The sequence below is a fragment of the Hylobates moloch genome, unplaced genomic scaffold (assembly GCF_009828535.3).
Source record: "Hylobates moloch isolate HMO894 unplaced genomic scaffold, HMol_V3 SCAFFOLD_7, whole genome shotgun sequence".
Classification (NCBI taxonomy): domain Eukaryota; kingdom Metazoa; phylum Chordata; class Mammalia; order Primates; family Hylobatidae; genus Hylobates; species Hylobates moloch.
In genome coordinates, this window is record NW_026652282.1 from 44,785,002 (window position 1) to 44,812,821 (window position 27,820).

At 39.9% G+C, this 27,820-nt stretch overlaps 1 protein-coding gene across 1 annotated transcript in view; it reads right to left on the minus strand.

Annotated features, from left to right (window-relative positions):
- The window catches only part of DGKK (diacylglycerol kinase kappa), a 106,873-nt gene that overhangs the window by 53,518 nt on the left and 25,535 nt on the right, over positions 1–27,820 (minus strand). The window contains exons 2-3 of the mRNA XM_032756351.2: positions 3,479–3,589; positions 1,693–1,773 (exon numbers count right to left, since the gene is read on the minus strand). Of these exons, the coding sequence (XP_032612242.1) occupies positions 1,693–1,773; positions 3,479–3,589 (192 nt within the window). The remainder of the gene's footprint in view (positions 1–1,692; positions 1,774–3,478; positions 3,590–27,820) is intronic.

Consider the following 27,820-nt stretch of genomic DNA (forward strand, 5'->3'; position numbering starts at 1 on the left):
GCACTTTATGCATATGATTTCATTCAATCTTCATTACAACCCTGTGAGATGGGCATTGTTATTTTTCCCATTTCATAGCCGAGAAAACCAAGACAAAAAGAGTTAAATGATTTGCTCAGGGTCACCCAGCAGGTAAAAAACTAAACCAGAATTGAAATCCAGATTCTTTGGCTTCAGAATTCATTCTTTTAAATACTAAACCATGTACCATCTATTACTCAAGTTAGTTTGCCTGAAAACCCTACTTGCTTACTGCTACTCTGTCTACTTGAAATGGTAAAATTGTATGTGGTTCATTAGGGTGTCCCTGTTTCTGTTTAGTGGGAGAATGAGATGTCTAAAAACCCAGTTTCTTGCTTTCTTATGGTTAGGGACAACCTGAAGAGAATTTTACAGTTGTCTTTCTTAACCCTGCTTGGCACAAGAACCCAGGCAGGAATAATAAGAATGCCACACTGAGAGTCTAGCAGACGTAGACTATGGGCAGGACTTGATCTTTTTCCAGAGGGCAGGAGGGATCATGGATAGCTACAGCATCAGTCATTGCTTCCATTGCCCTACTTGCCTTTACTATAAGCTCCCCAAGTCTTGAAGCTAGAGCTCACCACACCAACAAGGAATTTGTTTCTTCTTTTGCATGTAACACGGTGAGATTATGTGGTAGATGGAAATAGGAGCTAGTTGGGATTGTGGTAACAGCCACTCCTTTGGTCCAAACCCATTCTTGAGTGGGGCTGATGTTTAGTGCTTCTGTGCTTTAATTAGGTTAAGGGGCAGCCTAGCCTTTATGATTTCTTTCTTTGTAGAATGGAAACCAAAAACATTAGCCTATAGGCTCATCACCCAAAGACTCAGCTTTTTGGGACTGGTCAACAGAGCCCTCAGTTCTACCCTGTGTCAGGGTGATGTAATGAGAGAGTAACAAAAGCAAAGTCTTCTTAGACCCAGCCGCCCTCCTTTCAAGGGAGGATGGAACGTGAACCAACTATGGAAGCAGGATACTGGGTCTGCAGCTCTTTAGTCTGTTAGGTACTATCCCCTACCTGCCTAAACAAGAACTCCAGTCTCCATATCCCACCACCGAGGCTGGGAGAAGACAGTTCTGGAAGGGAGTGGGTAGGAGAATTCCTGGGCCACCAAGCTTTCTATTTTTCAGTGAATTTTCTGGTCTGGATTCACTTGAATGACCAAAGCCATGTGACATTTCAGCCACACAAAGCCCTAGACACTTCTCTAGAAAATCTTCTGCTTTCTTTGAGGCACTTTCATCAGTAATCTCAACATGGGGTAGATTTCATTTTGAATTAGGGCTCTTATCTACCTCATCAGAGGAGAGGATGTCATGTAACTCAATTATCCTGCCATTTTCTATAACATATTAGCAGTCTCTTGAAAGACTCCCAGTGATACTCTTCTAAATCACCTTCACTGGGAGGACTGATTTTTATAAGTCACATACTCCCTTCCCCTTAAAATCAGCTTAGCTTTATACTGGTAATAAGGAACAAGACCATCACTTTTTTTCTTCCCTATTAGTGGGCTGCTAGAAAATGTCTGCATGAATGATAACACCTTGGGATCAAAGGAAACTTTGGAAACCTGAAGTTCAAAGAAGCAAGAAGTGGTTATGGAAAGCTATCTTCCCAGCTAGCCCCTACCACTGCCCATTCAGTCATTCCCAATCTTACTTACACAAAAACTGTGGCAAAGGTTTCTACAGCTGCTTTCTGCCACGGTGGCTTGAGACAGATCAATCGTTTCAAAGTGTGCAAACTGGAAAGATATAAGACAGAGAGGGACAAGGAACCGTCTGGTTAATGATGCAAAGAGACATTAAAAGGTAAACACACACACACACACACACACACACTTACTGACAGGCATTTGTGGCAGTCATGATCCAATCATTTCTTTGGCTTGAGGGCTAAAATTTATTCAGCAACATGATTTTTGTTAATGTATTATGTGACCAAAAAATGAAATCAAAATAAACTTTTTACAGACATTTATGTGGAACTATAGGAAGGCTTGAGTTGGTCAGTTCAGAATTATTTAAACATAAAGGCTTATGCTGGAAAAGATAATGAGATGTGGTTTAACTAGAGTCCTAGAGAAACAGATTGTGATAAACTCCTATTTTATTGGGTGGCAGCCTTTGCAGTCTTGCTAGTCGCATCCAGTTTGAGGCCTGTGTCTCCTTATTCACTGGCCATAGTAGATACCATCTAGCCAGCAGCAGGAAATCAGTATCATGGATACAGGCAAGGCCGGTTTTACCAGTATACAAACTGTGCAGTCACACAGGGCCCCATGTTCAGAAGGGCCTCACACTTAGTTTAATGCTTTGTTGTTTTCATCTTAAAATTACTTCATAATTTGTCTTTGAGTATGTGTTTTGTAAGTAAAGTCCAATGGGACAACAGATCATGCATATGAGCAGAGCAGATAGGTGCAATATACATTTCCACCCCATGTCTTGTCGCTCCATTTGCATTTGTGATGCCCGTGAACGTAGAATTCTAGTGGACCCATGATGAGTGGGAGTTTAGCAAGACTCAAAGCAAGTACAAGATAAGTGTGTTACATCTATAACTGAGTAAGCAGTACGGGAGCGACAGCCCTGAGAGGTCATACTTTCTGTTGGAACCAGAACTTGCTTCAGACATAGGAAAAAGACAACGGTTTCTAAGAAATACAAACAACCAAGAAGCCCTATTGTATTCTTTCTTGCTCATTACACCCCTGTGTTAGCCAACCATTTCTGCTAAAAATGATGACATGGAAAGAAATGGAAAGATAAGGCAACCCATAGTTCTTTCAGTTAAAAAAGTGTTGGTGGAATGTGCAAGTATCGAGAAGTAAAGTATGAACAGTTGGGATAGTTTTGTGCAGTTTTTTTATACTAGAGAATAAAATACTATGCTTGTATGAGCTACTAAACACAAATTGTATAATTTTAGTGATTCTTTATATGAATTAAATGCTCTTACATTTGCATTTAAAACTGGTGTTGCAGAGTGTGCAGACAAATAGTGAAATTCATGCTAATTATTTAAAATCGTATTTTTCTTTACTTAGAATTACATTAGCAAATAAAAATACCATGACAAGTCTTTGCTTTATATTAATATTTTAGTATAAACATAAAGCATTATATGTTAGTAGCTTTAATACAACTTCTCCCTGCTTTTTGAATAAAGGGCACTACATTTTCATTTTGCACTGGATCCCCAAAATTATAGTAGGTTCTGGGTGCAGAAGCTAGCTGGGAAAAATACAAAAGGAAAGGGATACAGAAAAGAGAAAGGAGAGAAAAGTATCCCCATTTGACCCAAAAGGGCAAGTTAACAAAAGAGTAGAGGGCTTCAACTTCCACCCTAATGTTTGCTGACATGTCTTTACTTATTAGTCCATCTTCCCACACAAAGGTTTCCTGGCACCCACCCATTAATCTAGTTGACAATATGCTATACATTACCGCTGGATGGTGTGCAAAGTAGAGCTTCTGTCCTTGAACTAGAAAATATCTAAGCTTCCATCTCTTGAAGGAGTTGCAGTTCTTCAGCATAGGTCCTTCCTTCAATATTTTCTGAAAGATAGAAGCATGGCGTTGAGCAATTAGATCAATTCATAAGGTCATATCACTTGTTTTCTCAGATGGAAACAGCAGATATCTAGAAGGCTCTATCTTGTCACATATCTGAGAAATGGCCTGAAGGCCAAGTGAGAACACAGTGAAGCTCGTTCAATCAGAGGAGACATTGGTTACCCTTGGATTACTCATTCAGGATGATATAGGTTTCACGTTTATTAGACTACGTGGCCCAAAAACCGTAGAGGATATCTCTATTTGCAGTAGAGGGCAGGGACGTGAACATCATAAATATAAGAACAGCATTCCTAGGAAAGAACGCGTGGTAGACGAAAAGGCTGTAAAGGCAGATTTTCTGGAAGTCTCCAGATTGTAGCTCCAGACAGGGCTCTCCTGTCAGCTCTTTTAGAGTGTTCCTTTTAGAATATTAAGTTAGATCGTGTTCCTTCCTTGTTCGCAAGCCTCCAATAGCTTCTCAACACGTTTAGAGCCAAATCCAGTCTTTACCATGGTTTGTCTTCAGCAGACTCATGATCTCATGAAAGAGCAAGCACATAAAAAGGAACCACAAGAAAACTACCTTCTGATTACTTTCTTTACATCTCATAGTCTAACCACTGATTTTTCAGTTACCTGCTGAACAGACTGATCCTAACCAAGCATAGAGTCTACTTACCATTTTCATCATTGAGGAAGTTCTCACTTAAGTTAAAGGATAAAAACCAACTGCCATTTGGGAGAAGTACTCAACCCCACCAAGCTGGAATCAAACCCATACTTAGTGGACGAAGGGCCAGACTGAGTTTAAAATCACCAGATCAAGGCTCTACCACGAATTCTATCATCTAAATTAGCATTCACCATTGGGTGGTTGGAGAAGTATTTTGTTTGGCCTACCTAGTGTTTTTCAAAGTTTCAAATTTGTTGGTAATATTTAAAAGGTAGAAGATTTTATATAAAAATTCAGGTTTCCTGTTTCTTTTTTAAAAAAAAAATTAAAACATCTGGTAACACTGAATTTATATTCTCACATGGCAACAATCTGCAGAAACTGAGTACCAGCTGCTCCCTTCAGATGGGGTGCCTGACTCCAGCAGGAATTTGAGTTTAGGACTCTGATCTAAACAATTATTTGCCATTCCTGTTCTCCCAAATACACACACCCACATACACATACACACACACACGTACTCATACACACACATTTATACACTCTTCAATTCTCTAACCAATTGGATAGTACAGTGGACAGAGCCTCTGTATCTCAACTGAAAAGTCAGTTCATAAGCAGTCACAATTTACCTGAGCCCTCTTCATAGCTTATGGGAGTTTCAAGGTTATTGTAACACCCTTGGGATGCAAAAGAATGGTGCTGAGGAGTCAGAACAAAGAGAACAATAAGATCTTGTGGGAAGGAGGGAGGTTGCAGTGAGAGAGAGTAGGAAATTATATTTAAATTGTTGAAATTGAGTCATCCAAGAGAAAACAACTGCTGTAAGCATTAAGAATATATTGTTCCTTTCCCCTCTCTGGCCAGGTGGCCTAAAGTACAGTTCTCAAAAATGGCTTTTGGTTTTTTTATCCTAACCCTCTCACCTCTATCCATATACTTCTCCACACTAAGTCTTCATAATACCTAGAGAGTCCTATTTACTCCTTTCTGCTAAAGACTTAATTTCCAAAATTTAACGGCTCCAATTCTGTACAATTGAATCTACACCCATTATCTCTGCCCTTTTCCCAACTTGTTCTGCTCTGTTAAAATTATTAAATGCTTCCTTTACTCTTCTTATTTTGTCATATGTAATGTCCCCTGTACCAGCTCATTTTACAGTGTTTGGTTAGTTACTTTTCCCTTCCCTCCTTTCGCAGTTTAAAGTGTTGCAACTCTGACTGTCAGATATGTACACTACTACATTCTCTTGGCCTGTTCTGAGAAGCACCTACCCTTAAAGAACCCATTTTTCAGGCATTGCAAGTCATGGGCTAGTAAACGAAAATCTTTCAATTTATAACTTGTGAATATGATAGCCCAAGAGGACTCAGATTTTAGCTTATGCATTTGATAAGCTCTTTAATGATATTACTATGAACAAGAAGGAGAAATGATTATCTTTGTTCAAGCTCCTATTTTATCTGCCTGTAGATCATATCCCCTTCCTCAGCAAGTCATCCTGTTTGGTTATTCAGAGCCTACTCCCAACAAACCAGTAGCCACCCTCAACTCAGGGGACCCCAATTAAGCTCTACCACTCAGGGGACCCTTACAGACAATAGAGCTATATAGGAATAAGTTTTCTATATCTCACCATAATTAATACAAATCTGAAATAGATTCTGATAAGTAAAGATGTATAAGCCCAGGGCAACAACTAGAAAAATAACTTTTAAAAATTATTAATACATCATAAAGCAACAATTAAATACCACTACATGTGGATTAGAAGAGCTAAAACCCAATACAGTGATAATACCAAATGCTGGCAAGAATATGGAGCAACAGAAGCTCTCCTTCATTGCTAGTAGGAATGTAAAATGGTACAACTAGTTTGGAAGACAGTTTGGCGGTTTCTTACAAAATCAAACATACTTCTACCACATGATCTAAAAATTGAAATCTTTGCTATTTACCCAAATGCATTAAAAAGTTATGTCCACACAAAAACCTGCATATGAATGTTTATAGCAGTTTTATTCATAATTGCCAAAACTTGGAAACAACCAAGATGTCCTTCAATAGGTGAATGGGTAAACAGACTGTGGTACCTCCAGACAATGGAATGTTATCCAGTAATAAAAATAAATGCACTGTAAAGCCACGGAAAGACATGGAGGAACTTTAAATGTATATTGCTAAGTAAAAGAAGTCAATCTGAAAAGGCTACATTAATTATATCAATCCAACTACATAACATTCTCGAAAAGGCAAGACTATAGGGACAGTAAAAAAACTCAGTGGCTGCCAGAAGCTCAAGGGCAATTGGGAAGAGATGAATAGGTGGAGCACAGGAGATTTTTAGGGCAGTGATACTACCCTGTATGATACTGTAATGGTGGCTACATGTCATTATACATTTGTCAAAACTCATAGAATGTGCAACACCAAGAATGAACCCTGATGTAAACGATAGATTTTAGTTAATAATAAAAAATCAATATTGGCTCACCAGTTGTAACAAATGCACTGCACTAATGCAAGATGTTAATAATAATAATAATAATAATAATAATAATAATAATAATAATTGTCTCAGGACCTTGGTCAGTTTAGTAGCCCCAAGCAGGTAATAGGGGAAACTGAGAGGAGGTGGGAGGGGGTATATGGGTACATTCTTTACTTTCCACTCAATTTTTCTATATATCTAAAACTGCCAAAAATGGTCTCTTAATTTTTTTTTTTATAAGCAAGTAAAAGCAGGCTGGGAATTCTGAAAAAGAAGAATAATTAAGAGGGAACTACCTGCTATCTAGGTTTTAAAACCTAGTATAAAGCTATAATAATGAAAAAATAATTAAATGGACTAAAGTGTTAAAATTATTAAAGGAACATAAACATATACGCATGTGATATGGCAGGGACATAAGTATGTGGAATATTCATTGAAAAATACAACAAAAGCTCTGTCTACACCCTGGCTGTTTCAGGGAGTGGTTGTTTGAGTTCTTTAAGGGAAAAAGAGATGGCAGAAATGAAGTAATCTCTTTTATACCTGATACCCAAGGTCTGAGGGTATGAGAAGGGGAGAGTTTCAATGTGTGTCTACCAGTGGAGATGAGGAAGATTTATTTCTGAAGTGGATGATAAGATTGTGGAGCTACTTTCCAATAATAAATTATTATTATTATTATTATTATTATTATTATTAACACATTTTAGATTAAGCCTGGAATTACTCTCGTAGATACTATGGCTTGTCAACACGAAGTTTATAATCCTTTGGCACCAGAACAGGGTTGGTAGCTTGTGGGAACTGTCCTTCTTTTGCCTATCAAGTTACTTTGTTTCTTTCAAAAGCCAAATTGCCATCTGGAAACTGGAAACAGGAGGACACAGTCAACCATGACAAGAACAGAATGTCAAGGCTAGGGAGCAGGTAAGCTCTGTGGTTGTAAAATTGTTTAGTGAGATAAACCTCTTCACCAAGTTAAAAGACCCAACAGGGCATTGTTGGAAGGAACCAAATGAAGTCGTATTGCTTTGAATAAGATAAAATGAAGTTAAAACCTAGTTTTTGTTAATTAAGTTAGAATGCCAATCTTCTTAGGGGATAGGCAAGGGCTCTCCCTTCAATGCCTACCTTCGAAGGGTGCATAATAAAGAGTTCCTTAAGTTCTAAACAGAGGCTCTGTGTCATCAGCTCTGAACTTCTACAAATGCCCAAACCTGGATCTTGGAAAAGGTAAAGTACCTGTAGTCCTTTTCCTTCTGAATTCTGTCCTCCTTTGGGGAAACTTCCCTACTCACCCAATTACTGTTTCTAAATAAACCATTGTTTATTTTGTTAAAACCCCAAAACCAATAGGCAGCCCCAGGAAGCCAGTTTGAACAGGCAGAAGCTAAAAATCCCTTGCTTGATTGCCCCAAGTCGATAAAATATGTGCATTCAAAACAATCTTTACCTGCTTGGGGCTACTAAACTGAACAAGGTCCTGAGGCACAAATTGGAAGAAGCAAGGTAGCAAGCAAATGCATCCTGCCAAGGGAGGCACTGAAGGGAGAGCCCTTGCCTATCCCCTAAGAAGATTTGCATAGTGCTTCCTGGTCCCTGGCCTCTGGCAGATAATATCATCTCATTGCCTCCTCATAACTATGCAGTATCACGTCTGACTTCCAGACAGTAAATCTGAGGCTTGGTTTTCCTTACTTTGTTCAAGTACCCACAGTTACAAAATGCTAGTGGACTCTGTGCTTCCTCTCCCCGTGATGAGAAAACGGGGAGGGCCTGGTTAATTAGTATGTACACAACAGGGTGAACACAGAGCCCACCCCATCCCCCCTGCCAAACTTCATTCTGAATGACAAGATCATAGATTGCTAAGAATTAAAAACTATTCTCGGCCGGGCGAGCACGCCTGTAATCCCAGCACTTTGGGAGGCCGAGGCGGGCGGATCACGAGGTCAGGAGATCGAGACCATCCTGGCTAACACGGTGAAACCTTGTCTCTACTAAAAATACAAAAAAAAAATTAGCCGGGCGTGGTGGCGGGCGCCTGTAGTCCCAGCTACTCGGGAGGCTGAGGCAGGAGAATGGCGTGAACCCGGGAAGCGGAGCTTGCAGTGAGCCGAGATCGCGCCACTGCACCAGCCTGGGCGACAGAGCAAGACTCCGTCCCCCCCCCCCCCAAAAAAAAGTATTCTATGAACAGCTCTGACTATTCCGTACTAGAACTCTTAATGAGCTTCCCTCAAAGTGGCAAATGGTATTCCTTGTTTTTCTAAAGACCTAACATTCGTTTGTGGGCGAGAAGGGAGTTCTCCAGTTTTTTTAAAGTGACAGTCCAAGATTGACTGGAAGAGTAATTAGAATTCACATATTGACAGCACTTTGTAATTAATAAAGTGCTTTTGCTTCCCATCAGCCCTCTGAAGCAGGTAGTGAAAGGCGTTTTCTAACGCAATTCTGTCCTATGAAAGACACCCTGAAATTAGTATCTTCAAGTGGCTTGCCGGAGGAAATAGTTGAAATTTTTCCTCTCAAATAAGATAGCCGATGTTTGTTTTGCAGTTTTGAGACTTTGCAACATCTTGGAGTTAAAATATTTGTCAGAAGAACGCATCTCTGATGTTATTACAAAAGGCAATGAGGAATGGGACTCCACATGGGAAATTTTGCTTGGTGGCCACATTTATAAGCACACAGCTATTTCAGAAGAAGGGACACACATGTAGTCCTCCTGGTCCAAGCTGCCACATTTCTGTGGCAATATCTGTGATGCTGCAGATAGAAATAATTTAGGAAGGGCTGTAGAATCCTTGTACATATTGAAATGTCATGTTACCACTTGACGCTTCTTAAACCACAGCACACTGCAGGCAGGCTTCCTAATCCTTCCTGCCAGCTCTATTAGACATTAAAACCCAAATAACATTTATGGTTTCTACCATTAAACCCTCAAGGCTGATTGTTTTGTGGTGAGAGTGGGTATGGTGCTAATTAGTCTATTGTCCCGAATTCAATCACCACAGAGATCAATTGGCTTCATTCAAATTCAAGAATGTAGGACTCCAAGGCATACGTAATTCAGGTCCTGTGTACAGTGTTCACACAAAATGGTCTTTGCCAAAACCGTGGCAGCCCTTGCAGAGAAGGCTAAAGCTTTGGAAAACTCTGCTTCAGTTTCATTCTGAATCCTCTTTGATAAACCAATACCCAAATCCATTGCTCCCAGAAACTCCCACACCCTGGCACAGGTAGTATCTCTCTCTGGTGCTCTGTACAACTCAGCATGTGTAAATTAATAAATTAATGAGGATAAACATTTCCCTCACTCCATATTTATAAAATATCTTCTATAAAATATCTCAACAGAGTCTGTAAAGCAGCCCAATTTCCTGTATATAATTAACACCCGCCTGCTGCTTAATTGGGAAAGGGCAAGTACAGCTGCTGCTGTGACCTTTTCCTATGCTTCTCCCAAGTCCCTAAAGCTTCTACTATCTGCTACATCTGTTTTTCTGTTGCTTTCTTTTTTTAAGAGACAGGGTCTTGTTCTGTCACCCAGGCTGAAGTGCAGTGGCACAATCATGACTCACTGTAACCTCAAACTCCTGGCTCAAGTAATCCCCTTGCTTCAGTCTCCTGAGTAGTCAAGACTACAGGTGCCCGCCACCATGTCTGACTAATTTTTTCATCTTTTTGTTAAGATAGTCTCGCTATGTTGCCCAGGCTGGTCTTGAACTCCTGGGCTCAAGCAATCCTCCCACCTCTGTAATCCAATTACAGAAATGAGCCACCACGTCCAGCCTGCTTGGTTCGTTTTTGATGCATAAGGCTTTGGGGAATTATTTACCTTTTCCTAGCAAAAGGGTCCCCTGTTATACAGCCAAGTTGCATTCCACCCCCACCCACTCGAAAAGTAGACAAGCATCATGACATGCACCACTACCTGTTATTAGTTGGCTGCTCTTCCGTTTTAATTTCTCTTGTTGCTCTTGTGTAGGAGGCTGGATCAAGTTAGGGGATGAGTAGGCTATCATTCCCCAGGTGAGAACTGAACTATTACGGGCACAACTGAGAAGGCCAGCTTTCTGTCTACGACTCCTTCAGTCCAAAGACCTGGAACATCTATTCTCTTTGCTTGGGTTAGAGTGCTGGGAAGAAAGCTGTTTCCTAACACTGGCTTGCCAAAGTTGATTCAAAGCAACTGTGTTTGATTTGGTTAAAATGCAACTCTGGGTGCTTTAGGCTTTAAGAAAGGTCAGACCCACTGCTCCACTGAAAGCTTTACATTCCCCAGGGTCCTGTTGGCATGGCAGGAGTCAGACAGACTGGCTCCAGCACTTACTAGCTGTGTGACCTTGGGCAAATCACTTAACCTCTCTGAGCCTCAATTTCCTTGTCTGTTAGATGAGAATACCTTACAGAGCATGTGCCTGCCACTCTGTGAGTCCCTTGTCCCTTGTGGATTGTGGAGCCAAGGGCTGCTGCCATCGCTCTGCTCATGCCACTACTGGAATCTTCCCTCCTGGCTGTCTAAGGGCTGCAGCAGCAGGATGAGGAATAGGATGACCGACTGTCCTGGTTTTCCCAGGAGTTTCAGCACTACAATCAGGAGGGTCTTGGGCAAACTGAGACCTCGTGGTCACCTTAACACTGAAAAGCCAGATCTTTCTACCATGCAGGTCTGCAAGGACTGTATCTGCAAACCTCCTCCCACTGCTTCCTGTGCTAAGGAAGAGCTATAGATGAACATCTATGTCCCTGTTCTCTGTCAGTGAAATAAAAGAAAGTTGATAATGATGCTATACGTATTTAACCAGTTCCTTGCATATCACTAAAAAGGTATTTTACACACGTGAGCAAACATATATACACATATATTCTTTTTTCTTCCTGTAAATCATAGCATTCTATGTACAATGTTTTGTTTCTCGCTTTCTACACTTAATATACAATGAACCCTTTTAGATGTTGATACATATTAAGTGGTTTCCTTTCTTTTTAAAATTGCATAGCACTCTACTAAATGAATGTAATGTGATTTATTTAAACAATTCCCTATTGAAAGAGTGCTTTCAAATCTTATTTTATTACAAATGACACTGCAAAAACTCTGTATATACATGTCATTTTGCACTGGTCTGAGTACATTGATAAAATAAATATCAAGAGTTGATGACTTTAAAACTAGTCCACTGGGACCGTAAAGCCTAAACACCTATAAGTTTTGGGGGAGCAAAAAACATAGAAACAGGAAACCCAGTGAAAGGAACAATGTAAATGGAAGCTTAGCCTTTAAGCCTGTGTCTTCTCAAATCTCTCTGCCCCTCCCCCCTTCTTCTTTTCTATTATTGGAATTCCTAGGGAGGGTAAGGATCACTAATTGTTTGGGGTATGGGGAGGAGGTGAGCAATCTGAGCCCAGGCTGACAAAGTTCTGAAAGTGGTAACCTGGCCCTTTGTAATTGACCTGGGACTAGCTGCATGCAGGAAGGAGGAAGAGCTCTGCTGAGCCCGCCCAGAACTACTTATAGGTTTGAATGCTGGCTTTGCTGCCTACTAGCTGTGCAGCCTTGAACAAGCCATTTCACTGCGACGAGGGGCCACTGTTAAGTTGGTAGGACGGAGATACAAGCTCTGGTCTATGTTAGTTCAAAATCTGTGCGCATGCCACAAAACTGGCCTTTTAACTTTCTGAGCTAACCGTGACCTTAGTAATGAGTAATCTTAGATCTCCCTGCCCTGTTAGAGATTATGAAAATAATGCTCCAAGAGGGGTTGTGCTTACTCAAGTCAAATAGCAAATTAGTGGTAGAGCACTGGGCCTCAGGCCACCTTATTTGTTGTGTTGGGACTACTCACCGACCTCCGTCAGGTGAGTGAAGCTGCCCTATAACTGGAGCCATTGAGTTTTCACTGTATTGGGAATGCCTCTTGGAATATGTGCACAGTTGCAGGGCTCTAGGGTAATGGCATGGAATGGCATGTGAGGAAACCAGCGGGAAGATGGCTTGACTCTAAGAGTAGGATCAAAAGGAAGGGCTGGGTAAGAGCTTTGGGAGTTTGAGGAGAAAAGTGGCTTATGATAAACCTTCCTGCAGAAGGTTGCCTTTGCTCCACAAATCCAGGGAAGACTCAAAGTTCTGAGTAGGGGAAAGAGGATTGTTTCTGACCATTGGAGAGCCAAAAGCCAAGAAACAGGAAATCCAGTGAAAGGAATAGTATAAGTGGAAGCTTCATTGGAGACCCCTATGGCTACAGCAGTAGTTGCTGCTTGCCTAGAGAAGAAGTTTTTTGCTCACACAAATTCCTCCAAAAAGTTACCAGGGTACCTTGGACCCTGGTCCTCAACCTAAGCAAGATCACAGAGGTCAGGACATCAATTAGCTTATCTGGTGCGGCCATCGCATAAAAAGTGACAAAGCAATGCCTGCTTCCAATTGCCTTCTTTTCCATTCTTTTACCTGACCATAAGCTACCAGCGATGAAGGTTCTTCTAACATTCCGTGGATGTTTATTCTCTCAGGGACACTTCCCTCACGGCTTCTAACTAACCCTGGGCTCCCACCACCAAGAAACATGCCTTGTTTATCCTAACCATCTGCTATGAGAGCAGTGGCTCCTGTTGTGACTCTGGTGATGGCCCTCATTAGAAGCAGCAGGAGTAGCAATTTCTTCTCTAAGTTTCTCTTCAACCCTCCTTCTCCAAAGGAAGAGATTTGTTTCTGGCTGACAAATGCCTGCTATTTGCCCTTGTTTTACATGCATTATCTTATTTAATGCCCACAGCCACAGTCCTGTGAGGGAAGTGAAGAAGGTGGGGCTTAGAGAGGTTAAGTGTCTAGTTCTAAGTCACAGTGAATAGCAGAGCTGGGGTTTGAACCCTGATCTTTTTTACTTTACTGTCTCTCCCCACCCCACTCTCATATCAAATAATTACATGATGACAGTTATCATGATCTGACTTGGGTGTGAGATCTAACTTGGGGATCACTTCAGTTCACTTCTTTTTTCCCCCAGGGGCCACTATTTCACCCAGCAGGAAAAGCCATGGACCAGTGATATCTGTAGATTTCCCACTAGTTTAGCTGAATTTCTTGAAGGGGACCATGTACTGCAAATGATTTCACAAGAAGGGAGGAAAAAAAAAAAAAAACAGTCCTTTAGAGAGGTACCTGAAATGTCATAATCCCAAATTTTGCATATATACAACTTTGTAACAATATGCTGGACCATGCTTGGGAGCTTCTAAATCTGGAGACTTCAGCCCCCAGAGGTATTTATAAGTGCTTGCAACCTAAAGCCAAAAAGGAAGCTTGTAAATATGCAAATGCAGTTATGCCTCGCTTAAAGACAGAGATATGTTCTGAGAAACGCGTCATTAGGCCATTTCATCATTGTGCAAACATGAGAGTGTGCTTACACAAACCTAGATACCTAGATGGTATAGCCTACTACGCACCTAGGCTATATGGCATAAACTATTGCTCCTAGGCTACAAACCTGTACAGCATATTACTGTAATGTAGGCAATTGTAACACAATGGTATTTGTGTATGTAAACATAAAAGGTACAGTAAATATGCAATATTATAATCTTACGGGACCACCATAGTATATGAGGTCCATCATTGACTGAGACATTGTTATGCAGCGCATGCCTGTATGTAGCTTATTTGGCTACAACTCACTCAAACAGCAAAACAGAGAAACTCAATTTTGGTGATTTCTTTGCTCTGGTTTTTAAAAGTACCCATTTCTTTCCAGTCATGGCTTTAAATGCCTCTTAGAAGTGGGGATGGTGAGCCCACATCAGCTAATCACATGTACTTGGGAAGTACATGTTTATTCCTGAGCTGGGGAGATTGTTTTATTGCCAAACTGAACCCATGCAGACAGCCATCTGAAGGCCTGAATATTACTTAAGAATACATTCACTAAAAAGTCCTCTGGGGAATAAGTGGTTAGATTATAAAGAGGGGATGTGTGGGTTTCGTTTTTACTTTTTCTCAGTTTTATGAAGTGGCATCACCAAGAATCATGAGGAAGGCAGACAGAAATTGATGCTAGACCAGTTGGTTCTGTTTGCTTCTTGCAGCAGTGGTGGTCTAGGGAAGATGAAATTCACTAATTCATTAGGAGTTGTGTATGAGTGGTGGGAAAAGAAGGGGTGTGTGTGTGAGAGAGAGAGAGAGAGAGAGATATTCAAAGAGAGAGAGAGAGAGAGAGAATGCCTCTGTACCACCAGTGGTAGGTGAGAGCAGGAGGAAAGTGTCAGGTAAGGTCACCTCAGGGGTTGGATTGGCTTGGGGGTAGAATGGGTGGTGACAGATTGATGGGAGCCCTCACTCAATTCCTAAAGCTGTGGGTAGCGTTGCTGCCTCTGAGCAGAGGATTGTCCCTGGCTGAACACAATTGCCTCACATGGAGTCAGGAGATATGCTAGTTTGACAGTCTATCACACTTGGAGCGAAAAGAGAGGGAAGAGAAGTGACTGCATGAGACACTAATCTGTCAAAGAAGAGACTATGTTGTGGGCCTTGGTTCCACAGAAATTACTGGCCAGGTAACAAAGCTGAAAAGCTGTGCCAATGTGAATGTATTCTTGGTAACAGGAAGCTATCAGGGACAAGCCTCCTGGAGAAATAATAGTGAAATGAAGTGCTAACAGTTGGTGAGTCCTTACTATGTGGGAAGGACTATGCTAATCATGTTCCATTGGTTATCTCATTTGATTTTAGCAACTCTGAAAGGTAGATGCCATGCTAATCTGAGTCTTGGAGAGATGAAGTAGTTTCCCTAATGCATTAATAAATGACAGAGCTAAAATCTCTCTTGAGGTTTCACAAGGACATGAATAACTAGTTATGCCTTCAGTGGAAGGAAAAAAGGAAGGTTTAAACCACTGGTCTTATTGGAAATTATATCCTATTCTAAGTCAATCGACAGAAGAAGGCAGATTTGGCAGGAGTTTGGTGGTGTGAATCACAGCTTGTTGGTTCAGTTTTGTTTTTGTTTTTAATTTTAAATGCTAAAGTAATTAAAGTAATAATTATTTAATTTACACAGCACTTTGTTGGTTATAAAGATATTGAAGATTCTCACTGGATTCTGAACACAACCCTGAGGGGTAGGCCAGGTAAGTAATGCTATTGGCCTTTTTTTTTTTTCAGGTAATAATACTGTGACTCAAAAAAGTACAGTGACTTGCCCAAGGTCATTAAGTAGTAAACTTGTTCTGGTCTTCTGACTTCCAGTACAAGGCTCTTTTCACTGTTATCTCCACACTTTATATGTTCTGTGTTGTTTGATATCATTTTGATTAGTAGTCCATATTTCAAAGCCTAGTTTTACCTTTCCTGTTATCCTGCAATAAAACTCTCTGCCATCATCACTGGTAAAGAAGTATGACGTAATCAAGTGTGCCAGTGGCAGGCATTCTCTTGGTTAACGAAAGTAATACCACGCTGGACCCAAAGGGAAATTCTCCTCTGACCTGGATAGCTCCTGGCAATAAAAAAGTTAACTTGGCCATACAACTACTGCACAAAAGCATCACACAAGGATCTTACTGAGAAAGACTGAGAGTGCGGCTCTCAGTATTGCCTCCCCTCCCAGGGAGCAACTTCCCACAGCTTGTTCAGATGTTTTACCCTAGAACCTACTGCTACCTTTTTCACAGTGTTTCACCTCCATTTATTTCCCTGTTGAAACACCAACCAGATCTGCATCCTTTTCCAACTTCTCCCTGCAGGCAAAAACACCATCCAGGTCTGCATCCTTTTCCGACTTCTCCCTGCAGGCAAACACCTGGTAAAATTACACTCCTCTTTAGCCAGGCTGTGTTTAAGGGATTAAGGTTGCTGAATCCTAAATGGCCACTAACTACAGTAATCAAATTCTAACACCTACCAGCCAGGGCTTAGAGCAAGGCTGACTGTCACCATCTGGATTTTGTGCTGCTCAACTCTTGATAGCGTATCCAGAAGGGCTGACCATAAAAGTACAAATGCAATAAGAGAGAAAGAGAGAGGGGTGGGAGGGAAGGAAGAGATCGGTGGTATTATAACTCAGTCTGATAGGCCTGGAAAGGGAGGAGGAAGAGGAGTAGAAAATAAACAAGAATAGGATGAGCATGTTGCATTGGAGGGCTAGGGGTGGCAGCAAACACTCATAGACTTGTAGATGACAAGGGATGCTTATTTTCCCATCAATGACACATGGGATTCCCACTGGTCCTGGAAAGATCTCTGAGCCACCATTTCATTGACTCTGAGATTGTGCCCTAATCCACATGTGCTGCCCCCTGTTTAAAATTTCTGGGAAGAGGCAGTAGTGGCTACTGGGAAGAGAAGGGTTATCAGCTGCAATCTGGGGGACAGCCAATCTTGAATCACACACACACACACAAAAACAAAACAGTGGGCAAATTTATCCTGTGGGGGAGGGGACTGTCTTTTAATTGGAAACAGGGCCTAAACAATAAAGCTTAATAAAGGGAAGGAGCAAGGGAGATGGCAGGGGAGAGTCCAGTTTGAAACAAAGTCACTAACAGCAATGTACACACCCAAAATTGAAACACAAATACCATGACACAGCTACCCTCCTCTTGCCCCTTCCACCCCTCCGTGCATATACTTAAAAAGCAATGTTCTAATTAGACTGGCATCTGATATCTACACCTTTTCTGAAATATTGTGCTAGGCCCTTTGTATACATTAGTGCTAATAGTCACAACAATGTGCGAGGTAGTTATTATCATTCTCATATTACAGATAAGACACTGAAGCTCAGAATGTTCAACAGACTTCTCCGAGACCACCCACAGTTACAAAGAGGGATGACTTTGAACCCAAGTCTGTCTGATTCCAAAGCCTAGACACATTTCTACTCATTATATCACACACACTGCCTCTGTTTCCTGGAAAGTGGGGAGTGGTTTGAGGTGAGACAGGGTGAATAGTTTGCAAAACCACAAGACATCTGAATAATACCACTTCACAGAAACATTTGCACACAGGTACAATATGGGCACCAATATGGCACCTGGGAAAGACAGTGGACTTAATGGATTCTGAACTCCATGGAGTTTAGCCACCAGCAGTAACCTGCTGTGTGAGCAAATCCTATCACTTCTCCAAGCCCCCATCTCCTTGCTAGGAACTATGGATAAAGATATGAAAATTTGGCACTTGATTCATCAAGGGAAGCCAAGGCATAACAGAAAAAACAAGCTATTAATATCGCTTAGGTCTGTTGCCGTAAAGTAGCCTCCTACCTAATTTAACACTGCGGGGATAGACCCTGGGCCCAGGAATAAAGATTATTCCAAAACTGAGCAGGCCAGGAAGGCAAACCTCAGCATAAAACTCTCTTGGTAAATCACAAATATGTGTCATAGCCAAGTTATGTCTGTCAGGCACAGTGCCCAAAGTGCCACAACTTACCCATAATTAGCACTTGATGGATATTTATAAAGTGAAATTGAATGGGGGAAAACACATCTGGAGAGGACAATGAAAAAGGTGTTCTCAAATGTTCCTGGATTCATTTTTCTATCAATTGGCTCCTAAAAGCCAGTCACTATTGGAAGAAATACACTGAAGATTCTTATATTAATATATCCAAGCACATATATTTATGCAAAACCAATATAGTACAGCAAAAATGAGTGTAGATTTGGACTCAGATAAACCTGAATTTGAAACACAGCTTCATCACTTATTAGGTGTGTGTCCTTGGGCAAGTCATTTAACTTAAAAACCTTAGCAATTTTATCTGTAAAAATACACATAATGGCATTCAACTCTCAGTAGGGATCAAGATAATGCATTAAAGTGCCTAGTGTAAGGTAGAAATGCAATACATATTTCTTATTTCTTTCTGTGAATATGGTGGCTATATTTTTGACCCCTAAATTAGAACACAAGTCTTGTCAAGTATAAGTGTATATGTGGTTGCAACAGTGTAGTGGGGGCTCAATTTGATATTAGTGTTTTGCTCCAAATTTGGAAGCATAATTTACATATAAATAGTCTAAGCCCAGAAGGACTTTACTACCAGATGTTAGGGTACTTTCGATTTGTGTGGATTAGTCCATGCAAGCACAGACTCTTTCCTTCCCATGAGTAACAGAGCAAAGATCACTGGGAAAAGAAACAAAGACTATAAATAGAAAATCAAATTTATGTCTGTGCAAGAATTTGTGCTTACTGTAGACACTCATACTGCTAGGACTCAGGAGGTCCCCAGAGAAAAAAACAGAATCTATTACATCAGAAGAGCTTCTGATGATAGGTATGAAGACTTAAGGTACGTTGAAAGAAATGCTCTACTGAAGCCTGGAAGAGAAACCAGTGTTAGAATAAGAGGGGATGAGAACAGTTAGTATTAGTGAACCCAAGTGTTTGTATCTCTTTAAATTTAGCACATTGACATTTCGAATCTAATGCTCTTGAATGTTTATTATTAAAACATCGAGCCAATTTTTGAAGGCCACAAAAAAGGGCTGAGTTGAAAATATCCTCTTCTGTTGTATTCCATCAGCCACGGTTATGGGAAACGTAGTTTCAAGAGCTGCTATAATCTGCCATAACTGAGGCATCACCATTTACCTGGTGTCAATGTATTCTAGTCATAGTGTAACGTAATTCCGGGCCAATAACCTAAGAGGAAAGCAATAGCTTTTAGAGTCTAATCTTGCAAACCCCAAATTAGTTAAATGACATAAAAGTAAATATCACAAGGCCATTTTTCCACAAAACCAACAATGATGAGCAGGGTTTTATCATACCAATGAGTAACATCTATGACTTTACTGGACAGGACCTGGAAGTCTACAATTATGTACTACGTAACAGCTTCTGCCATGCACTTAGCCTAAAACAAAAATCCAACCCTTTCTTATTCTATTATACTTTGTCATTGATGTGCTTTGGGCTCTCAAGGAAAGTCTAAATGTAGAGTTATACAATGAAAAATGGAAAATGCATCTTCTTGTTTACTGCATGCCTTTGGGAAGCTAAGAGAATTGGAGTGGGTGTCGCAGTAAAAAAATCCATCTCCTTGCTCATGGCTATATGGGATGACTGTATAGTTAACCTGTCCCCTCCAAATGGCTGTTCTTACCTTTCTTAGAAGTTCCTCCTCTTCCATTTAGCTTTGATGCAGAGGCAGGAAATGCTAATTCTACTTAGTTCTCTATTCTGTCAGGAGCACTTGAAGATTTGCTATACCAACATGAGGCCAGTGGAAAACCAAGAGAACTTTTAATGTGGGGAAGTGAGTATAGAGTAGGTGGACATAGCTTATGCTAATAAACTCTCTCTGGTTATTATAGAGAAATTAGCTATAAGGGAACTCTCCATTTGCCTTTGATCCTCATGGCTTCCTGGTGAGCAGAACTTCCACTTTAGTGTTCCCAACTTGATGAGCTTTTTGACTTCTCCAGGTCTTTCTCACCTGGAGACGTGGTGAAACCTTTTTCCAGGCTCATGATTCACTGAACTATTTTTACGCAGAAGTAGCAAGTTACATAATGAGAAATAACAGGGAAACATGAACTGAAAACCTCATAAACCTTAAGTAAATATGAAAGGGGACAGTCTCTCTTACCTCAAAATGTATAAAGTGCATACACATACTATCTCCTCATTCAAGGACTCAGAGGTGGCTTGGAATCCCTGTGGTCAATCGCGGTTTACTAATTGATTCCCACATATGAATGTTCTCCAAATAGCATGTTTGGAGGTAAGAGGACATTCTAACTGATGGCCTGAAACTAAGGTGGGTACACGAATATTTGGATGAGAGAAGATAGTTCTGGAATGAGCGAATAGTAGAACCAAAGAGAGAAGCGGTAGTTAAAGGAAAAGCTGTCAGTGAAGGATTTCAGGAAGGCAAAATTCCATGTATAAAACCTTTTACTGTATGGAAAAAAAGCATCAAGCACACGTTTTCCACGATGCTTAAAATGTTTTATACATTGTGCCTGATTTGTCCTTTCAACATCCCACAAAGGTAATTGTGGGAGTAGGTTATCATTTTCATAACTCATTGCCTCAGTAGATACACTTAGAAAGTGCTTTCTCTTCCCCACAGTAAAATGTCATATTTTCTTAGTAGCATCTATTTCTAAGAATGTCAAAGTGTGTTACAGACTATATTCATTTTGTATTATTGCCATTTATATGGTTTTTAACAGAATGTGTGTGTAGCTATATATTAGCTTAAGTATAAACCTTTTAATACATTGATATAAATAAATAAAAATGATGTCATCTTATGTCATCTTCCTGGGCCAAAATGCTTTCAGGGTCTCATTGATACACTTCAACAACGGATCTTGAGAAATTTCATAAATAACATTCCTTGTCCTCTTGTTGAGTTCTGTGTTCTAATGCAACCTACAGCCCCAAAAGAGGCTTCTTGAATCAGAATGCTCAATTAATTTCCTCAAGGTAAATCTCACAAGGCCATTTCTTCACATAACAAACAACCTAGAGCAACTAAGAGCTAAAAAATATGTGAAATGCACATTTTCAAGTCTCATAACAGGCACTCTACTTAAGTTGGGTACTTTGCTTGAATCCAAGATATATTGCCATCTATTTTCTGAATGGAATATGAAGTCACTCAGGTTTATGTAACTATATTTAAATGAAAGCATAAAACACATTTCAAAAGCCAAATATAAATGTGTTTTGATTAGTCATGCCACAACTGAGAACTGATGATTACAAAATTCTAAACAAACAAACCTATTAAACTTCTTGATTACAGTTTAACAACGGGGCTGTAAAACCCTGAGCTCAGCTGTGTCAAGGTACCCCCTTGACAAATAAGAAGAAGAAACAACACTATTTCAGGACACGGTCACCAAGAACAAAATGTGTGAAGCTGCTCTTTTTGACCTCTCTCTGTCTCAGGATGATGAGACAGATTATGGGGAGTAGATCTGTGTGGGTTGTGGCCTCAACTCTAAGTGGGACCTTGCAGAGGCTTTCATGTATGTATTACTTTTCTATTGTTGAGTAACAAATTACCACAAACTTAGTGGCTTAAAAAGTAAACCATTTATTATCTCACAGTTTCTGTAGGTTAGGGGCTCAGGCACAGCTTAGCTGAGTCCTCTGCTTCAAGGTGTCACCAGACTGTGATCTAGCTGTCTTCCAGGGCTATGTTCTCATCAAAAGCTTGGCTGTGGAAAGGTATGCTCCCAATCTCCCTTAGGTTGTCGGCAGAATTCAATTCCTTATGGTTACAAGATTGAGGTCTCAGTTTTTTGCTGCAGGCCATGCTTAGCTCCTACAGGCCACGCTTAGCTCCTACAGGCCACCCACAGTTCCTTGCTACATGGGCTTCTCCAACATGGCCACTTACTTCATGGCTGCTTATTTCTACAAAGCCAGTGAAAGAGAGTCTGACTAGCTCATCTACTAGCAACACAGAGTTTATATAGATATACATAGTAACATTATCACGGGAGTAACATCTTGTAACTTTTGTCATATTCTGTTGGTTAGAAACAAGTCACCGAAATTCACAGATCCTGCCTACATTCTAGGGGAGGGTATTATACAAAGGGGTGAACACCAGGAGGCAGGGATCATTTGAGGCCACTTTAGGGTTTGTTTGCCACAACACACCAACAATTCTACCCTAGGAAACTTCAAGTCCAGTGGCATAAATCCTCCCATTTCCACTGTGACATCCCTATGCCAGAGAACTAACATCTTTTACATCAGATGCTGTGCTTTTAAATATATTGTACTATACTTAAGCACAAAATGACACAGATAGAACCAAAATGTATTTGTAATACACAAAACAAAGAAATTATGTCCTACATGTAAAGCAAAATATTTAGCATCCAAAAAATGTTATTACTGAGGTTTAAAAAAACACTATTTTAAAAAACAATTATAGACTCACAGTAAAGAAATGTGCAAAGAAATGCAGAGGGAGGTTCTGTGCACCCTTCACCTAGCTCCCCCAATGTTAGCATCTTGTATAACTATAGTATGATAGCAAAAGCAAGAGAATGACATTGGTACAATCCATAGAGCTTATTTAGATTTCACCAGTTATACATGCACTCATTGTGTGTGTGTGTGTGTGTGTGTGTATGTGTAGCTCTATGCAATTTTATCACATGTGTAGCCTTGGGTAACTATCACAACAATTAAGATACTGAACTGTATCGTCAGCACAAAACTCTCTCCTGCTATCCTTCTATAGCCACACCTACTCCTTCTGCCCCCTCCCATCCCTAATCCTTGGCAACCACAAATCTATTCTCCTTTTCTATAATTTGTTAATTCACAATGGTTACATAAATGAAATCATTCAGTCTGTACCCTTTTGAGATTGGCTTTTTACACTCAGCATAATTTCCTTTGGGTTCATCAAAGTTGTGTTGCTGAGTAGTATTCTACGATAAGAATGTGCCATGGTTTTTTTTTTTTTTTTTTTTTTTTTTTTGAGACGGAGTCTTGCTCTGTCGCCCAGGCTGGAGTGCAGTGGCGCAATCTCGGCTCACTGCAAGCTCCGCCTCCCGGGTTCACGCCATTCTCCTGCCTCAGCCTCTCCGAGTAGCTGGGACTACAGGCGCCCGCCACCACGCCCGGCTAATTTTTTGTATTTTTGGTAGAGACGGGGTTTCACCGTGGTCTCGATCTCCTGACCTCGTGATCCGCCCGCCTTGGCCTCCCAAAGTGCTGGGATTACAAGCGTGAGCCACCGCGCCCGGCCATGTGCCATGGTTTTTATAGCCTATGGGTAGTTTCCAGTATTTGGCTATTATAAATAAAGCTGCCATGAATATTTGTGTGTACATTTCTGCATGAAAATAAGTTCTCATTTCTCTGGAATATATGCCCAACAGTGTAATTGCTGGGTCATATGGTACATCCATGTTTAATGTTTAAAAAAAACTGCCAAACTATTTTTGAAAGTGACTGTATCATTTTACATTTCCACCGGCAATTTATTTTTTTAACTTCTATTTTAGGTTCAGGGGTACATGTGCAGATTTGTTACATAAGTAAGCTCATTTCACAGGGGTTTGTTGTACAGACTATTTCGTCACCCAGGTATTAAGCCTAGTACTCAACAGTTACTTTTTTCTGATCCTCTCCCTCCTCTCACCCTCCACCCTCAAGTAGGCCCCAGTGTCTGTTGTTCTTCTCTTTTTGTCCATGAGTTCTCATCATTTAGCTCCCACTTATAAGTGAGAACATGCAGTATTTGGTTTTCTGTTCCTGCATTAGTTTGTTAAGGATAATGGTCTCCAGCTCCATCCATGTTCCTGCAAAAAGCATGATCTCATTCTTTGGTATGGCTGCATAGTATTCTATGGTGTGTATGTGCTACAATTTCTTTATCCAATCTGTCATTGATGGGCATTTAGGTTAATTCTATGTCGTTGCTATTGTGAATAGTGCTGCAATGAACATTCTCATGCATGTGTCTTTATGGTAGAATGATTTATATTCCTTTGGGTATATACTCAGTAATGGGATTGCTGGGTCAAATGGTAGCTCTGTTTTTAGCTCTTTGAGGAATTGCCACACTGCTTCCCACAATGGTTGAACTAATTTACACTCCCACCAACAATGTGTAAGTGTTCCCTTTTCTCCACAACCTCACCAACATCTGTAATTTTTTTACTTTTTAATAGCCATTCTGACTGATGTGAGATGGTATCTCATTGTGGTTTTGATTTGCATTTCTCCAATTATTAGTAATGTTGAGCATTTTTTTTTCATATGCTTGTTGGTTGCTTATATGTCTTTTGAAAAGTGTCTGTTCATTTCCTTTGCCCACTTTTTTTTTTTTTTTTTGGAAATCTGTTGAAACTCCTCGTAGATGCCAGATACTAGACCTCTGTCAGATGCATAGTTTGCAAATATTTTTCCCATTCTGTAGGTTGTCTGTTTACTCTGTTGATAGTTTATTTTGTTGTGAAGAAGCTCTTAAGTTTAATTAGATCCCACTTGTCAAATTTTGCTTTTGTTGCAATTGTGTTTGGCATCTTCATCATGAAATCTTTGCCAAGTCGTATATCCAGAATGGTATTGCCTAGTTTGTCTTCCAGGGATTTCATAGTTTTGGGTTTTACATTTAAGTCTTTAATCCGTCTTGAGTTAATTTTTGCATATGGTGTAAGGAAGGGGTCCAGTTTCAATCTTCTGCATATAACTAGCCAGTTATCCCAGCATCACTTATTTAATAGGGAGTCTTTTCCCTATTGCTTGTTTTTGTCAGCTTTGTAGAAAATCAGATGGTTATAGGTGTGCAACCTTATTCCTAGGCTCTCTATTCTGTTCCATTTGTCTATGTGTCTGTTTTTGTACCTGTACTATGCTGTTTTGGTTACTGTAGCCCTGTAGTAAAATTTGAAGTCTTGTAACGTGATGTCTCCAGCTTTGTTCTTTTTACTTAGGATTGCCTTAGCTATTCGGGCTCCTTTTTGGTTCAATATGAATTTTTACATAGTTTTTTCTAGTTCTATGAATAACGTCATTGGTACTTTGATAGGAACATTGTTGAATCTCTAAATTTGTTTGGGCAGTGTGGTCATTTTAATGATATTGATTCTTCCCATCCATGAGCATGGGATGTTTTTCCATGTGTTTGTGTCATCTCTGATTTCTTTGACAAGTGTTTTGTAATTCTCATTGTAAAGGTTTTTCACCTCCTTGGTTAGCCGTATTCATAGGTATTTTATTCCTTTTATAGCAATTGTGAATGGAATTGCGTTCCTGATTTGGCTCTTGGCTTGGCTGTTGTGGGTGTATAGGAATGCTAGTGGTTTTTCTACATTGATTTTGTATCTTGAGAGTTTGCTGAAGTTGTTTATCAGCTGAAGGAGCTTTGGGGCCAAGACTATGGGGTTTTCTAGATATAGAATCATGTTGTCTGCAAACAGGATGGTCTGACTTCCTCTCTTCCTATTTGGATGCCTTTTATTTCTTTCTCTTGCCTGATTGCTCTGGCCAGGACTTCTAATACTATGTTGAATAGGAGTTCCACCAACAATTTATAAGTGATACAGTTTCTCTACATCCTCTGTAGCACTTGGTGTTGTCATTACTTTTTTATTTTGGCCATTCTAATAGGTGTATAGTGACATCTCATTGTGGTCTTAATTTGTATTTCTCTAATGGCTAATGATGTGGAACATCTTTGCATTTTTTGCTTATTTGCTATTGTATATCCTCTTGGATGAAATGTCTGTGTGTGCCTTTTGTCTCTTTTTTAATTAGATTTTTTGTTTTTTAAATGTTGAGTTTTTAGAGTTATTTATAGAGTCTAGATACAAGTCCTTTGTTGGATATGTGATTTGAAAATATTGTCTCCTAACCTGCAATTTGTCTTTTTATCCTCTTAAGAAGTTCTTTTACAGAGTAAAAGTTGTAAATTTTGATGAGGTATAATTGATCAGTTCTTACTGTTGTGGCTCATGCTTTTGATAGCACATTGTTACATATTGCCTTTGGAGAAACATTCTTCATGAAATTCTGCTGTTTTTCATGCTTTTGGAAGCTTTTACATGTATGTTCATGCATGTGTGTATATGTATATGTGCATGTGTACGTGCCTGCATGTGTGCATGTGCATGTACGCTGACTGGTCTAACTAGAAAAGCTTGAGCTTATTGCTCATGCACAAATGCTACTGCATATGTACTACGATGGACTTCATAGAACCATAGCTCCTAGAGCTGAATATAATACTGTAAAAGATATTATCTAGTGAGGGTTTATTTACCATGCCTGATGTGCATGGGGAGGAAATAGCTCATAAAATTACAATTCCTCTTCAAATTATACTGCTCCATTTATAAAAATTAAATAGGGAAGCATGACTATTCTGTGTGTATATATATAATATATAATATATATATTTATATTTATATAAATCTGTGAAATGTCTTGAAAAGTATGTGGTCATATGTAAGTAAAAAATCTAAAATTCGTTAATGTCTAGGAGAAGTAGTATGTGTATATATATACATACTTTCACAGAAGTTGAGATCCAAGGCCACTGTACAACAAATGCATGACACACCTACCTAATAAGGAACCAACATGAATCAAAATTCAGTAAACTGGAACTCACTGCAGAGCACTGGTTTTAGGTGTTTCATACAAAGACAATCAGATTCTATGAGCTTACATTGTCAAACACTGAATAGTTATCATTATCAGCCAACTCTCAAAACCTAACTTGGCTTAAGGTAGGGCTAGATTTCTGACGCTTTACCTTGGGTTGTACCAATATTTAACCAATTTCTGTTATTTGCACGATAATCCTTTGTGTTCAGGGCAGAGTCCAAGTGACTTGCTTGGATTTCCAGTGAGAAATTCTCTTGGGAAGGAGGGGGAGCAGTAACTCAGATCTTCTGTATTCTTTTCGGAAATCTTTCAGGACATAAATGTTGCTTTTCAATTTTTTTTTTTTTTTTAAAGGAGTGACTTGAAGGTGACATAAAAATAGCAAGTACAGAACAAACTACCCCCACCCCAGTCAACCTCCAGATAAATGTGGTGGACAGTTTATTTGGGACCCTTAAGCAAAAACGTCTGTAAAGATCCTTTGACCCTTTGTTAAATGTAAAATAAATGGATCTCCAGCCACCTGGACAACTCAAATGCAAGAGCTATTTGTGTGGTATTTCTAAACATCGAAAGAGAAATGAGGCATCTATCAGAGGTTACATCCTTTTTTTTGTGGGGGAATATTTTTAACCTTTTATTAAAGCTCCTTTCTCTTTTTTTTTTTCCATCCCATACCCAGTACTTCCATCTTGCAGGCTCTAGCCCCAATACCATTTCCTGGATCCCAAATGGCTGATCTGAAATAGGGCTATTTGATCTTCTTGGAGCTCCCCAGATAGTTCTGATTTATTTATTTATTCATTTATTTTTTGTGATCAGCCCAGTCTGCTTAGGGACATCTGGGGGTGGGAAGTGCTTTCTAGACAAATTACTCTATTAATTATCTGAGAATGCCCCTCACAGGACTTGACTAAAAGACATAATGCTAGACTCCTACACAGAAAC